Consider the following 17,129-nt stretch of genomic DNA (forward strand, 5'->3'; position numbering starts at 1 on the left):
TGTGACCAAAAAACCGCTGCTCCACCCACTGTTCTGGCGGTGAATTGTTTTCAACACCCACAGCCGTCGAAGAAGTATAAATCAAAAACAGTACGTCCGAATCCGTCCGAATCTGTTTCCCCGCCCATCCGTAAAACGGACGGATACCGACGCAGATCTATAATTCGGGCTTTAGACTTCACCGATCCACATGAAACTTGGCATGACTGTTGCCCCCCAGAGATACGGATTAAAGTTTGAGCCTACCCCCCCCCTGAAGTGGGGTAGGCTCAAAGCACTTTTTGGGCAATAGCTCGAAAACATTTTTATGGCAAGTTGGGCTCTAGTTGGTGCATTACCATAGCTTATTATGATTAATCTGTGGAGTAGCGCCACTTCACTATCCAATTTCTTGTGTGTAAGGTTCGAAGTTCACGAAATTTGACGCATGCCCAATTTTGTGAATTTCATCCATAGGTGGCACTGCAACTAGCAAATTTCAATATCTCAAGAACGGCTTAAGCTAAAATGTGGAAATTTGACATGCTTATACTTGGCTACATCTCCTAAAGTTCCATTTGGCTTGCTCAACAAAATAGTTACCTATGGCAAATCAAAATTCAGCAGCCAGTCATGCTGGTGTGAAGGGCCAATTTTAATAGAATTTTGTAGGCTCATTAATAATTGCACATAGAAGCTAATTACCTAATTTCAAACATATCAGCCATTAGATGCTACTACAACAAGTGACACCATGTTTTCCTCTGACATGACATGACAGTTTGCACATTGTGCTTAGAACCCCATGATTGATGTTTGTAGCTATTCTTTTTATTTATACACCCTTGCCCTGTGTGTGCACAGGTGATCATATAGTGTTAAAGCAACATTATGTAACACTTTTACCTCAAAATAACAGCTTCAATATCATTTTAGTAGTACTCTGACTTGTAATAAGGAGAATGGTGTCTTTACCGCTGCCACAGCATGCCTGGTACGCCTCGTATTGCACTATGTAACTTTTGCCTCTAACACCTATCTCCACTGGTCTTGTGTGTGCTTGCCAACCTCGTTGCCTTGCTTCTGCTACCAATTCTGCATATTTAGCTTTGAAATGCTTCTTCAATCGCATCCTCAAAGGGAATTGATAACTTAATAAAGTAGACAATGCACTCACACTCAGGATATGACACCATGTCTGGTCTCATAGCAGTCACAACAAACACTGAGGAACTTGAAGTTGTCTACTGTTAGTAATTTTATACCACAGGAATGGAAAACCTCAGTCAGGGAAGGTAAAACATTTGGAACACGGTTTTATTTACTGTGATGCGCATCAAGGGAGAGAGAGCATGGCTTCACATAAAGATTCACCAGCTTCTCTGGCTAGACAGAGAACAAGCCTGACTTTAAGCATTCTATCAGTTGATAGGAGAGGGGTGTTAATCACAGAGCTCGGATTACGTGGGCCACCCTGGGTACAGCTCTGATGCGTATACCAATTAATGCAGGATGTAATATATCCTTAACATATAAAGTCCCAAAACATCCCAGTCCTTATCACTGAACACAGAGGCCCAGTGATAGAAATGGCACACTCAGGAACTCACAGATAACTACTTATCCTACTTCTAATTCTAGGAAACATAAAGGCATATGAGTAGAATAATAACACATTAATATAGACAAATCATAAGAAGACTTTAGTTCTGACTGGAATCTCTCTCACTACCGACATCAGCCAGCAATCTCCAGTTCAATTATGTGCGTTTCCCCATTTGCCAGTCCTATTTGTAAAACCTCTCTTCCACCAGTTTTCCTTTACTGACAGAAACATTTCTATATTTCTTTACTTATTTATTGATTCTGCAATTTTGATTGTTAACAGTCTTGTGGCTTAGTGTTTCCACCTTGAGTTCATATGGTGATTACTTGAGTTTATTGTATTGATTGCATGTATTTTCCCAATTCACATTAAGTGCAATTAGTTACTCATTTGACCACTTGTATGTTGGGGTTTGTAATAAAAAGTTTACACATTACAAAATCTTGAAAACTGAGGTAGGGCTATGAGTTTTCTTGCTGAGTGAACCGACGATAGTACGTTAGAAAACGGGAAGAAATGCAAATACACAGGTAGCCTATTTTAAATTGTTGCTTTTTTTTTAAAACATAGCTACACTAACAAAAAATATGATGTACTTGTTTTATCTGCTATTAGTTATGGAGCATGTATTATAAGGACATGGTTATTATATTATATTATGTTATATTATCCACTAATAATCTGAAACATTAACCAACACCATTGGGTTTCAGTTAAGCACAACAACTAGCCTATTTCATAACATAACAGTATTTTATTTCTGTTTGTCTGAGAACCAAATAGGTACAATTTCCAAACGAGTCAGCTGAATTGTTTGTGGGAACTGTTTTATGTTCAGCTCGGTGGCATCTGGGGGCAGAGAACTCATGAACACTTTCCTATAAATTCTCCGCGCCGGAAGTGTATCGTCCTCTTCAAGTCATCAAAAATGGCGGTGAGTACGCGACAGAAAGGCAAGATGTCGGTGCCTTTTGTAAATCTGAAGTAATCGGCATCTAAAGTCATAGTAATTAAGAAATAATCTGTCCATAAGTGTACACATCGATGTGATGTGTGTTACGATTACTGTATTTCTTTGCAAAAGCAGTATGTGATGATAAAATGTAGATGGAGAACTCGGCTACGGGGACTCCATTCTGCTGCTGTAAGCTGCCATTTCTGCCCCGCTTCTCTAAGTTAACGTGTACGTTAGTTTTAGGGTTCTGATTCCTTTTGGGCAGTCTTAGAGACGTGTAAATTACAGTCGTGTGTATGTTGTAGTCTTTTGATATTGATGTCGCGATCGGAAATGTGTATTGTTTCTGTTAGCTAGATTCTGCTAACATGAGCTTCAGGATATGCACGGGCATGTCCATCCGACAGTTCAGTTGGCCTATGTTGGGAAAGTTAGCGAGGTTACAAGTTAGCTCAGCGTTTGACTAGTAAGATCTGTGCCGGCCGGTGCTTTTTTCAGCGAGATTAAAAGGAACTCCCCAATGCACTGACACTTGTGTTGGTAACTTTACCTGCGGGAGAAAAATGTATGGAAGGAAAGCAAAGCAAGTACTTAATTATCTTGATCATTGATGGCTACGTTGTCGAAACAATGTATCACTTACCTATGCTAAACTGTTGGTCAAACGTCAGGCAATGGTATGAAGTGTGACCACCTTGTGAATTTTTTTTTATCAGGACCAGGCCGAAAAGAAGGCGAATCCCATGAAGGAGCTGCGAATCCGCAAATTGTGCCTAAACATCTGTGTGGGCGAGAGCGGAGATCGACTGACCAGAGCCGCTAAGGTGCTGGAGCAGCTCACCGGACAGACACCCGTCTTCTCCAAGGGTATGTGGGGCACCTGTTAGTATTCTACTGAGATTGTGTTTTGTTGTAGCGTGTGTTTTCTTCTATAGAGAAATATGAAGATGTAGTTGTCTTAACCCATTTTAACAACTGTCAACTGTTGTGGGGTTTCTGTGTACAAGCCAAAGGAAGTTAACATGGACTCTACCTTTGTCAATACCACATTCATTTTAGGCTCTTTTTGTAGGCCAAGCTAGCCCTCATGTGATGGTGACTTGATATGCCCTTTGTGTGTGAGTGGCTTTGACACATCTCCTCTCCTCTTTAGCACGCTACACTGTGCGATCCTTCGGTATCCGTAGAAATGAAAAGATTGCGGTCCACTGCACCGTCCGTGGTGCTAAAGCTGAGGAGATCCTGGAGAAGGGACTCAAGGTGAGATGACTTGTGTCATTGCCGTGGTGTGCCACCAGATTGATATTGAGTGGGTGGTAGTATGTAGTTAAGGTTTATTGCTCCCTGAATTAATTGTGGCAGTTTCACCCATAAAGTAGAGTTGTAGACTACGTTCATTTATAATATAAATATAAGATGGGGTGTGTAGATTAATTTAGCGTTATCTCCTATAATGCTAGGTGTTCTGAACAGTCTCAATCTCTGAAGTGTTCTTGGTAGTAATATTTCTGTGTCTGTCCAGGTGCGTGAGTACGAATTGAGGAAAAACAACTTCTCTGACACCGGCAACTTCGGCTTCGGCATCCAGGAGCACATTGATCTGGGTATCAAGTACGACCCCAGCATTGGAATCTACGGCTTGGACTTCTACGTGGTAAGTGTCCTAGGAGGGTTTGGTGTAAGAGCTGTGTTGTATGGCATAACTTCACGTGACAGACGTCACAACACACGGTACACTGTAACTGGTTTGCACATAGAATGCACAGATTCTCACCCCTTTCCCAGGCCAGAGGCACACACATTGAAATGGTGGGGAATGCTCACTACTGTCTTATCCCGGTGATCCTTTAGTATAGGTAGCCCAGAGGAGTGTAATGCTAAGGAAATTGATATTCTGAATAAGAGGTGTGTGTGTGTGTTAGCGCTTGCAAAGGAAAAAAGTTTTAAAAGTTGCCAGTTTCCAGCTCTGAATTTAGCTGTTGGTTCTGACTTAAAATACATGTTTTGTGCTTTCAAACCTACGTTAGCACTGATTGTGTGACTGTTTCGTTTGATTGCTTGATCACAAGCTTTCGTCGCATTAACTTGAATCATAGCCGCTTCAGGCATCAGATCCCCATCCTTGGAATAGTTTAGTTGAATGTGATGTCTTGCTTACAGTATACATTTTAATCTGTAGTCAGTGTTCAGACTTCCTATATGCAATTCCATTTTGTGAGTTTGGTAATCAGCATGCCCTAATGGTTTACCTGAAGTCAATAGATGGAAGTCCAGGCAATTACTGTGAAGTGAGTGTGGCCCAGCTGTGGAGTTGAATGTCTGATTTAGTTATAAAGTCTCTTATATCTAGGTTACCATTAGTGTCTCCAACATCGGTTGATATTTCTATGGTACATTAAGTTAGTCAAGGCAAACTACTGTAGGTCTGCATTTATGTACTCTATAGTCTAACATTAATGTAAGTGGATGGGCTTGCAACTGAGGAACTTGTTGGTACTAACTACAGGATAGCCATAGTTACTTGGGTCCATTTGTAAATTCAATCTGACACACAATGAAAATGGATTGAGGCTTTACTTTTAGTTTTAGATTAATGGAGAAATGGAATGCTCAATTTTTTTTTTTTTTAAAGTTACTTTATTTGACAGTGTAGGCTTATGACTGTGCCCTTCCTTTACTTTGCTGCTTTTGCTGCAGTGACTCATTAGTGCCTCTTGAGGTGCAAAGTGGTAGTATGAGAGGATTTAGCTGGTTAGCTTGCTAACTTTAGCAGATATCTAGGCAACACATAGGCTTTTTTGACATTATGTCAATAGTTATTTCTTAAAATTCTGTTATTTCTAGTTAATTTCTGAATGCTTTAAAGGGGAAATCCTTCTACACATAGAACATTTAAAACGGGATACTATTTATAGCCCTCAACGTTAGTGAGCAATACCAGTGAAATGTTATTGATATTTCAGCTCAGCAGCCAATCAGATCACACCCCTCCTTTCTGTGCTCCTGAAGCAATGTGGTGATTGGCTGGAATTGTTTATGACTCTGTCCAAGCCACTGTATTTCTAATTTAGGACTGTGTACAAACACCAGATTTTTTGAGCGCACTCACTGAACGGAAGCGTAAGCAATTTGCGGAATTTGGTAGTGTAATGGATTAGTCAGACACTACCTTTGAGGCCAGAGGCAGTAGACTGTTGAGAACCGACTCAAACGTGTCAGTCAACTTGTAATGTTTGGTTCCAACAATTATATGAAGCTGCCTGCATCAAAATAGCAGTTGAGCTCTAAAGGCTACGTGCTGCTTGCTTGTTTGCCTGTGGACATCACTTTGTTCATGAGAACTGGGGGTGTGGTCATTTGATCTGTCACTTCATGAGTGCTTCTGTTGAGCTGTTTTTGATGACGCCCTGTTTGCAGGTTATGGGCCGGCCAGGCTTCAGCATTGCCGATAAGAAGCGCAAGAAGGGACGCATCGGATACAAGCACCGCATTCGCAAGGAGGAATCCATGCGCTGGTTCCAGCAAAAGGTACCTTTTGAGCCCATACACATACGGTCCCTGTGTTTTTACAATGTCTTGCCCTTCTAATTTTTTCCAAAATCTCGGCCCATGTGAAGCTAGAGGTGTGTTCACTTTACCTCTGTGTTGGTGTTATCCACTAATGTCTGTTTCTTTCTTTCCTCTGCAGTATGATGGCATCATCCTCCCTGGAAAGTAGTGGACCATGGTTTTTGATCTTGTTTATATCAAACAAATAAAAAAAAAAGAAAATCCATCCTTCTCAACTGTGTGTTCCTTGCATTGATTTACTTCTGATATTGGGTCCCGTCTGGAACTTCTCAGCAACCAATCTGGTGTTAGTTGACATATTGAGTAGTTCTTAAAGAACTACTGCTTATTTTACATATTTAACTGTTTTTAGACCTTACCATATGAACTTACTGACCTCTGCGAAATGTGTCAAAATTTAGCATGGAGCCTTATTTCTTAGTTCATTTAGGTATTGATGGGATCAGTGAAGATGATAGACTATGGGTGGTTCTTCCTATGTAGAGGTGTATACTCAATTTGTCACACAAATCAACAAGTCAATGTTTGGAAATACAATGGGTAAAATGAGCATAGAATGGGATGTCAGTGGCTGTGCCCTGAGGTAATGTTGATGTGTGATCAGTGGCTTTGCCCTGAGCTAATGTTGTGAGATCTGCTTGGGATATAAAGAAACACATCTGCAGTGTTGGCTTAGATTGGCTTTATTCAGTGAAACTGTTGGGATCCGACACAACAACCTCCATCACTTTTTTCCGTGTACATATCCCACTATTTGCCTTCAGAAACCATCCCCCCAAATGACTACTTCCACCCTCTTCCCTAGCTTCTCCTACCTGCTCAAAGGGGTCTGCACATCGCAAAAACAATAAAAGACTTTGCCACATTAATAAACCAATTCATCGTCATAAGTTCACTTCCTTCTTAAGCATTTGTTACTTGCCCCGTACTGATGTCTGCTCAGGCAAGCATCCCATTGGTCAGTTCCACTGGCACTCGCATAAGGTTTCTCAAGGTCACGCAAGAGAATGGGTCTACTAGTGGGGGACCACCATGCAGTCTCAGGCAAGGGGGACCTGCAGCTTAGACCCGCCTTATAGCTCAGGTCAGTAGCATCTTCAACATGCACTCCATTTGAAATGTATGTGAAGTGTTTGTGTATGAAAGATTACATCATGTGTTTCCTTATTTGGGTCAGTGTTTCTAAAGTTAACGGTGTATTCATAAGGCATGGGAAATCTTTGTGGGTACATAGGTCAATGGGGGCCCTCTTTAAATTAGTGTGATGACTGAGGCAGTGACAGATTGCATGTGAGTCATCAGTTTATGATGCCATAAAGCGTTCTCTGAGGGCTAGTGTGTGTGTGTGGGTCGGGGAGGTAAAGGCGGCTACTGGTACTGGTCCCCTTTGGCCTGTGGCTGCATGGTGGGGTTGTCTCTCCACATTCTCATGTCTCCTCCACTATATCTGCTGTTACATCTCGCCATATAAAAGCTTCAATGTCACTAAATTATCTTTTTTTTTATTTTCTTTCAATTTTTTTAACTTTTTAAAAACATAAGTATTGAGCTAAACTACTTTGACAAATTATCTTTTATTACTTTACATAGGAATAAGCTGTATATATTAATATATGAAATCTTTGGTTAATGTCATTTGAGAATTTACAATCTGAACCCTGGGGAGAGCAAGATGGTATTTGTCAAAGAACATAGTGGCTCAAATGCTAAAATTCACTCATGCTAACTCAGATGTGCATGTTCTGTCACTCTTTCACTAGACAGCTGCGCGTACACACACACACACACACACACACACACACACACACACACACACACACACACACACACTCACACACATACACTCTCTCACTCTCAGACTCGGCTACATCACAGACTTTCATGTGTGTCAGGCACACTGAATGCTGACTTCAGTTAGGTCGTTTCACATTCTTTAATAATGTGGGCCCTCGTTGATTCTTCCGAACTGAAGAACACCTCTAATACCATCTCCTTTGTCCTGCTTAGACACGTCACCCGACTCTTCATCCTTCCTCTTGATCTCTGCCTCGCTCCTTCCTCTTTCTCCCTCCTCTGTACTTTCTGTCTTCTTTCTTTCAAGCAGTGATGGGCTGCTCCTCGTGGATGGGGTAGGTTTTTGGGTTGATGAATGAGGCGATTGGTGGGTTGATGAATGAGGTGATTGGAGGGTTGATGATTGAGGTGATTGGTGGGTTGATGATTGAGGTGTTGCTTGGCGAGTTTGGGGTGTTGCGGTGGCGACGGGTGGCATGACGAGGGGGCAGGGCCAGAGCGCAGCAGGATACGCCCACCGTGGGCTCCGGTAGCTCCTCCCCAGCGGCCCAGCTGTCGGTTTTGGGGTCGTAGCGCTGCACGGCTGCCTTGTAGCGCTTCTCGGCCTCGTTCCAGCCGCCCAGCAGGAACAGCTGCCCGCCGAGGACCGACAGCCCGGCGGTGCTCACGCCCATGGGCAGCGGCGCGATGCGGTTCCAGGTGCCGCTCTCGGACTGGAAGACCTCCACGCTCTGAACGTCCACCCGCTCGCCACCCGGCCCCAGCTGGCTGCCGCCCACCACATACACGCGGCCCTCCAGCGCGGCGCTGCAGTGCCAGCCGCGCGGCGTCTCCATGGACGCCACGTCCTGCCAGCTGTCTCCCTCTAGGCTGTAGACAGCGACCGAGCGGGTGTAGGCACAGTTGACGTAACCGCCGGTGACCAGGATGTCCCCGGACGGCAACACGGCGCTGGAGTGGCAACAGCGCGGGGCCTCCATGGGGCTGCGCAGCTGCCAGGTGTTGTTTGACGGGGTGTAACTCTCGATTGTAGCCAGCAGGCCCTCTGTGTTACGGCCCCCAACAGCAAAGAGGCGCCCCCCGGTGGCCACCAGGCTGAAGTGTGTGCGCTTTTGACGCATGTTGGTCAGGTGCAGCCAGGTGTTGAAGCGGGGGTCATACCTGAGCACAGGAGGATAAAAGAGGTCAGGGACAAAAACAGTAAATCAAACAAGATTTTGGCCTGTTATTCAAGTCCTACAACTTGCATCTGTTTGTTCAGTATAATGAAGGTACTTAATAGCGTGCTTGCTGAGGGTGTTGACTGCCTGGTGTGGTAATAAGTATGTGCTGGTATTTGTCTACCTGCTAAGGATGCTGACGGCATGCTTGGCTTGATTGCGGGCATCATTCTGGTCTTCTCCTCCAGCCACATACAGGAAACCATCCATCACGGCCACACATTGGTTAAAGCTCTTAGCTGGCAGCTGGGTCAGGTGACGCCAGGCAGCCACACCCTCACGAGGGTCTCTCCACATTACCTGTATCCAAGTAGAGGTTTGTGTTTTGCTTTTGACAAAATTTGTGGTGTGGAAATGTGTTTGGACAGCAGCTGTTTTTCTAACCTTGTGGTTTTACAGAGAGTTGTGAATCTGTTGTGTGGCTATGAGTTTATGTGAGTGTATATGAGTTAAGTTGTATGGTATACTGTATTTGATTCTCACCTCACGGCTCAGTGTTCTCTCTGTAAGGGATGGTCGTCCGCCGACGGTGATCAGCGCCACCTGGCTCCCACGCACAGAAGTGCGTTTGGACTGCAGCACATTCTGTTGGTGAGGCAGCAGGTGGTAGTTCATGGCATCCACCAGCAGGCGGTGACACTGAGGGTCCAGCATCATGCGCGCCACGGGCTGCACCTCACTGACCAGCTCGCTGGCGGGGATCGTCTCAAAGCGCACATGGGACAGGACCTCGGCCGCTTGGACCTGACGCTGCGGGTCAAAGTCCAGCCACTTCATGGCCACCTGTCACACAGCCATATTAAACACACACACACACACACACACACACATATACACACAAGGCCGCATTTAGAAATGTACAGATCCAGTGTGCTTTATTAATAGTCCACTTTCTGTGGATCTCACCTCATAGACACTCACATACTTCCTGTGTAAATGAAGATAGCTGTAAATAGTATTACCCTGTGGCTGGGTGTGAAATTCAGTTTACAGTAAATCACAATATGTATTTAAGGCATCAGAAGTGGTAGTGTTCCTACAGCTGTGACACATTTGTATCAAGTGTTCAGCATCAGATGTTGCAACAGCAGGTTAAGGTGTGTGAGGCTTAGTTCACTGAACCACTCCATGTAGAAGCAGAGCAACCAGCAGAGTGTGTATCTATGACAGCCCTGCCTGCCTGGCGTTGACCTGTTGAGAACAAGGCGTGTGTGTTTTTGTGTGTGTGTGATTCACCTGGAAGGTACTGATCTCAGAGGGCAGCACAAGGGCGTCGTCCTGCAGGAAGGAGATGATCTGCTCCTGGGTCAGCTGGTTGAACTGGGATGACTCGGCGAACTGGGCAAAGTTCTGCATCACGTAGCGGCGGGAGGCGTCTCGCACGGGGTTCACGCCGTAGGCGGTGGCCATGTTCCAGATGTACACGCATGTCTGCATGTTGAGCTCAGCCAGGAGGAAGTCGCTGCACATCTGCAGCAGGTGGGGAATACGCAGCACCATGGCAGCCCACAGTGTGCAGCCCACCGTGTACAGGGACATGTGCACACGGCCCAGGTAGGCGAAGGTGATCACATTAGCCAGACCTGAGGAGGTGGAGGAGGAGGTGGTGGAGGAGGAGGAGGAGGAGAAGAAGAAGAAGAAGAAGAAGAAGAAGGAAGAGATGGAGGAGGAGGAGGACAATGAGGAGGAGGTGGAGGAGGAGGAAGTGGTGGAGGAGGAGGAGGAGGAGAAGAACGAGGAGGAGAAGGAGGAGGAGAAGGAGGAGGAGAATGAGGAGGAGAATGAGGAGGAGAAGGAGAAGGAGGAGGTGGTGGTGTTATGGCTGTTTATGTGGAAGCCTTCCAACTGGGCTCTCGGTGCATAACTATAACTAAATCTGTCATCATGATCATTAATGATTCATTCTTACGAGATCTTTCAGCCCAAAAAGTGCTCTATAAAAAAGTTTATAACAATGGCTCGATAGATACAGCCCAAAACACTTCAGGCTTTTGCACATACCCTTCTCTCTCTTCTAAGAGTGTAGGGTGTGGATGTGGAATAATGACAGTATCAGTGCCCGTGTACAGTGTAGCAAGCCTACCCAGAGGAGAGAGTGTGGGAAGCTCCAGGCGTTTCAGTGTTGGGTCTTTGGCAAGGACCTCCCTCAGGTACTGGCTGACTGAGGACAGGACCAGTTTGTGCACGTCGAAGGCTTTGCTCTTGCACGCCAGCTCCATGTCGGTGAGGAAGCGCTCCTGGCGCATGCGGCTCAGCTCCTCCAGCATGGCGGAGCCGTGCAGGGGGCGGGTCAGCTCGTTCCCGATGCCCAGCCCCCTCTCTCCGGGACGGATGATTGGAGGAAGAAGAGGAAGTGGGAGGGGCAGGCCATTGAGGCAGTTAAGATGCTCCACGTTCAGCGGCGCCTCCAGCTTCTTCACTCCCTCCGACACGAACACACCCTCGGACGACAACACGGTGCTTTCTGATATTGTCACCACGACTTCTGAAGGCTCCGGCACGCCTTCCTTCTTTTGGCGAGAAGCCTTCTTCTTGGGGGCCATTTTCTTCAGTTACGCTCTTGGGGATTCACTTCGCTGATAATCTGAGACAAACCGACAGGCAGGCAGGCTTCTTGCAGATGGAGTTGGGCAGCTGGTAGGCGGTGGTTGACGTCACACAATGGCACACAGCTCCTGGGAAGACGTAATGATAAACATTAATTATCAAAGTGGGAGACAGATTGTCACTGTCGTCCAGCACCGACACGTTCAGGGCCGCCGCATTGGGTATCCTGCATAGGCAGCCTGACTGACAGCTGTGAGTGGGCTGGGGGTGGAGAGAGGGCAGGGTGGGGTGGGGTGGGGTGGGGGAGGGTGGCAGAGACAGGCCCAGGGTCAGGTTTTCAGTTCACAGTTCTTGCATTCAAGCTTACAGACTCAGTCATAAATAACACTATGCAGGCCTTGCAATTATAAATTGAAATTCCCAGAGCTGTGCAAGACGTTTTGTTATTTATTTCAGCTGTCATCCATAAATGACTAGCTGGCGGCGGTTGATCTTAAGGGTACAGGGCCATCTGTTCGACTAAAATACTGTAGAGATAAATATATGTTAACTAAAAATGATTACAACTCCGTTGCCAATTAGTCAAGTTAGTCAATAGGAATAGTTAATGGTATAGAAATACAACTAAGCGAGTCTTTGAGAGAATGTAGGTAGGTTGAAACATTAACATATATACAACAAAATCTCACATACACACATTCACATATGGATACACAATATAATAATAACTGGAGTGATGCACACAAGTCACTGTCTAAAAATAGGCTCTATCAGGAGCAGGGGTGAGTCTCCAATGCTTAAATTACCCTCCATCTGTCCTTCCTCCACTGTGTGTGAAACCCCCTCTCCCCTCCATCTGCCTCTAGGAGTCCCCCCCCCCTCTCCTCTGTGTGAATCATTCTCTCTTTTTTCAGTGATGACATGATTAAGGTAATTAGGTTTTTGATTTGATTCTCTCTCGAATTAGTGTTTGCTCCAATGCAGTTTTCTTTTCAGGGGTTTCCTTTAAACTTTTTCCTCGTTTTAGTCAAACAGGACATATTATCAATATGCCTGGGAGGGATCCACCCACAGATAGTGACACCATTATGGAAATATAGTGTCTGGGGATGGCCTGTATTTAAATATCAGCATGTAACATCACAGTGGTACAACTGTTGAGCTGAAGTGGCATTGAAAGCTTCCACAAATAAAGCACCTTCACCGGGAAGGACTTAGAACAAATAGGAGTTTTCTCAAGGCGTGTCAAAATGTTACACATTAATTCTGCTTATGATGCCCATGTTATTCACCTTGATTGTGAACACTCTCTATCTTTTATGTGACTGTGTTTATGTGTGCGCTGTACTGACAGATAAGCACTGGTGATCAGAGTTACAAAGTACACTGAGTAACAAAAACACATAGACGTCATTAAAAGGACAGGAATCAGAAATCAGGCACATTCCATTCCCCACCTTCTTTCCATGTTCTTAGTAAACAGAGTGCCTGATGTCAGAACCTGATGTTATAGCCTAATACCATGACAGAGAGATTAGCTGGAACAGGTGTGCACCCCCAGACGGTGTTTCATGCTTGGAGCGTGATACTGGTCAGCAGGAGGGGACTATTTATTTCTCCGGCCCATGTTTACTAATAGCAGGTGGAAGTGCAGAGGGTTATTTGAGTCACATGACACTGATCACCCAAATGCTCCCCCTCAACCGCCTCAATCAGAATGGCGGGGTGAATGTCATGTTCAGAAAGGCCTTCAGAGGTGCTGACCATCAGGCGTGTGGTGACAACACCTAAACTATTGGAGAGTGTGAATAGAACCATCCAGAAAGACAGAAAACCAGCCCTGTGTGTGTATTAACGAACCAGATTAGTGGAGTGGTTCTAACTGCCGCAGGCATAGCTGTCTGATGGACAGAATGAGGTTTCCTGTTGTCACAACATTTGGTCATCCGGTGTTATGAGACACTCAAATGTTGTACGAATTAAGTCACTTCAAACTGGCTGTGCTCATGTTTTTGGTGATATGTCTAATGTGATACAGTGTTTGGCTTTTCCAGAGATAGGGGGAGGCTATCTGGATACAGAACAATCAGGTAGGATTTAGCTAGATTTCACTAGGTTCTCTCTGCCCAGAAATCCCACTTCAGAGCTTCGTTTGGTGCGGTGTATCATTTTCCTGAGATTGACACTGATTGTAGTGGGACATGTCTCCCTGATGTGTTGTGTTTGTGTCGTAGACTGGGTTAGACTGTGAGAGCATGACATCAAGTGTGAGATCATGTTCTGCACCATGAAGTGATTTTGATAGTTCTCTCCTATTTGGATGGGAGCCAGAGTGAGAGGTAAGGTAAGGACCTCAGAAAGCAGGTCATAAACACATTTATCATTGCCCTGACCTCTCTCTCTCCCACACACACGCACGCGCGCACTCACAACGCACACACACACACACACACACGCACGCACGCACAACGCACACACGCACGCACACACACACACACAGAAGCAGATCAGTGTTCTGCAGTTAGGACCCTTCGATGTCAACATCATACATCTTGACAAATCCTAACTTTGCCTGTGGCCTTGAGTGCTAAAGTGCAGCTTGACCCTACACACATACATGACAGGCAATCAAATAATACTCATAGAAACAACATCCATACAGACACAACAAGCACACACAACCACAACTACATACGCATGTCATCCCCCACTTGACCAACAGATACAAGCGCATTGTTTCGTGGTATGAAATGTACCGTATAAATAAAGTTTGATTTAATTTGATTTGATTTTATATGACATGAAGCAACAGCTCCCATGATATGCTCGTTCCCATGATATGTGTGTGTTAAACTAGGACGAGTCAGAGAAAGAAAGAGGGAAAGAAGAAGAGTGTCGGAAGGCTGGAATGAAAGGAAAAACAAAAGAAGATTTTTCATCAACCCATTGGAAGAGAGGGAGGAAGCACTGAGGAAGAGGAGCTGACAGATGAGGATGATGAAAGCGCAGATGAAGGTGTGATGGGTCAGTATGGAAAGATTGGTGAAGATGAGAAGAGGGCAGCAGGAAAGAAGAGATGGAGTGGCGAGGGGTTCCAGTGGCTCTGCAGCTGTTGTGTTAGTCAGAGCAGGGGGGGTGATCCTAAAGCTGTTGCCCCATCAGACTGGCATGTCAAAGTCACCATGCACAATATTCACTCCCCTCCCCTCCCACCCTCACAACCCCCATGAATGCCTTCTGCTAGCGCTGCTAGTTATTTATAGGTGTTGAGAAACACTCTGTGGACTGCTAGGACTGTACAGTCCTTCTTCAGCAGCTCACACGCACACACACGCACACGCACACGCACACGCACACGCACACGCACACCCACACATACACACACAAACACAAACACAAACAAACAAACAAAAACATCTCATCCCAACCATCACTGAGAGGTTTAGAGAGGTTGTGGAAGACAAGTTACTAATTTGAGTGGATGATGCTGTGGTGTGCTGTCATGGTGAGAGAGCCATTGATACGATGTATTCAGGTGAATGTGTCCACAGAAACACAAAGCAGAGACCCCCATCCTCCACCCATGCACCCATCCTGTGCTCCCCTGAGTAAAGGGCTATATGTCCTGTGGGTGTGTATGGGTCTGTTGGCTCTAGTCATCTCACCTGACAGACAGATAAGTTGGAACAGCGTGTGTTTACATTTGGACACACTGTAATCTCCTGCTCTTGATGTCAGAGATGAATGTCACACAAACTGATGAATTCACTCATCCATCCTATTTCCCATCTGTGCTGACATGCTCCAGTCTCTGAACAGTACCAGGCTTGTGTTTGTGTTTGTGTTTGTCTCACTAGTATAATACATCGGGTCGCCACGGGGGGTGTGTTATGTGTTGTGTTGTGTTATGTGTTGTGTTGTGTTGTGTGTTTTGTTTTTGTGTTGAAAACTTGAAAAGAAAAATAAATATTTGATAAAAAAAACTAGTATAATACATCCTCTGCCGTCTTGCTGCTACACATCAATAACCTCTGACTAAGGTCCCAATGTAGTCTTATAACGATTGGTTTTTAGCAAGCTCTCAATCATGCCTCTGTGAATGAAAATGGCCAACTGCTTCCTCTCAGCTCAAGTGTCAGGAATATCAGGTCTTTCCTCTCAGTGCTTGGGCAGTCATGCATTCAGCTGCACATTACTGAGTAGGCTAATAACAGTTTTGTCACTCATTGTTAAGAGATATAGGCTTTGTGACAAACATGAGTTCCACTTCAAGAGTAATATTTACCTTTTATCTTTCCTGCTTGTGCTCTTTCCTCTCTGTTTCTTCCCTTCCTTATCCTTCTCTCTTCTCTTTCGTGGCTCTGTAAATTTGTAGATGTTATCCTCCTCTTCCACGTAGCAATGTCCCTCTGTCCTCTGCCTGTCTGAGGTGTTGTGAGCATGCCCCTGTGTGTGAGCATGCATGTGTTTGAGTTGTCTGACGTCTGACCAGAACTATGAAAGACGAGCCCGTCGCTCACGCACCCAACTATGCGTCCAGCTCCAAATACAGACAGACACACACACACAGAGAGACACACACACTCTCACGCTCACATGCACACACACACACACCCTCACATGCACACCGCCAAATACAGAGAGACAGCCTGCCAGAGTCACTCCATATACAGTTACCCCTTCCCTCAAATGGCAAGGGGCTGGTTTTTGTGGGTGTGGATGTGTGTGTGGTGGGGGTGTGTTTGTGTGTGTGTGTGTGTGTGTGTGTGTGTGTGTGTGTATATTTAAAGCCAGGCCTGTTTCTCTGACATACCTCAGTTCTCGGTTTGAGTATGTCATTTGCCTGCCTGCAGAGGGCACCTGGGTACTTATTACAAACACTTAACATGATTACAAAGCACTAAAGTGCAACAAAACAACAGTGTACCCACAATAATACCTATCTTCTGTTGCTTATTGTATGTTTTATTGTTGACTATTGTCTGTGTATTGTTACTTATTGTTTGTTTTATTGTTGACTATTGTAAACAAATATTGACAATAATAATGGAATAATAGACCTGTGTAACCTACTTTTCCCTATACCTTTTCTTCCTTCATTGGCCCTCTCCTATCCTCCAGGAGAAATGCCAGAAAATTGATTCCATATTGTTAAAGAACTCCGGAGTGTCTCTTGGTTATGTATGCACACACACACACACACACACACACACACACACACACACACACACACACACACACACACACACACACACACACACACACACACACACACACACAGCCCACTTACTGCATTTACTCTCACTTCTTCCTAAAAGGAAATATTTGACATTCTTTTCTATCTTCATCTTTATGTTGATTCCTGAAGTATTTCTGAAGCCCTGAAATGGTGACATTATAAAAGCACCATAAATGCCTTTATTTATTTTATTTAAGAAATAATATGAATACTCAAGTA

General features: G+C 44.9%; 2 protein-coding genes across 2 annotated transcripts; one reads left to right on the forward strand and one right to left on the reverse strand.

Moving 5' to 3' along the window:
* The first annotated feature begins 2,663 nt into the window (after positions 1–2,663).
* On the forward strand, positions 2,664–6,315 carry rpl11 (ribosomal protein L11). Its single transcript, XM_031585975.1, has 6 exons — positions 2,664–2,729; positions 3,257–3,407; positions 3,694–3,800; positions 4,063–4,194; positions 5,958–6,068; positions 6,229–6,315. Exons 1-6 carry the CDS (start codon positions 2,679–2,681, stop codon positions 6,256–6,258), a joined length of 582 nt encoding a protein of 193 aa, XP_031441835.1. The 5' UTR covers positions 2,664–2,678; the 3' UTR covers positions 6,259–6,315.
* A 462-nt stretch (positions 6,316–6,777) lies between these two features.
* On the reverse strand, positions 6,778–16,238 carry klhl43 (kelch-like family member 43). Its single transcript, XM_012818403.3, has 6 exons — positions 15,957–16,238; positions 11,208–11,799; positions 10,361–10,707; positions 9,608–9,907; positions 9,249–9,424; positions 6,778–9,065 (listed from the first exon to the last, which is right to left on the reverse strand). Exons 2-6 carry the CDS (start codon positions 11,665–11,667, stop codon positions 8,207–8,209), a joined length of 2,142 nt encoding a protein of 713 aa, XP_012673857.2. The 5' UTR covers positions 11,668–11,799; positions 15,957–16,238; the 3' UTR covers positions 6,778–8,206.
* Positions 16,239–17,129: the final 891 nt, after the last annotated feature.

Source organism: Clupea harengus, chromosome 19, assembly GCF_900700415.2.
Source record: "Clupea harengus chromosome 19, Ch_v2.0.2, whole genome shotgun sequence".
NCBI classification, from domain to species: Eukaryota; Metazoa; Chordata; class Actinopteri; order Clupeiformes; family Clupeidae; genus Clupea; species Clupea harengus.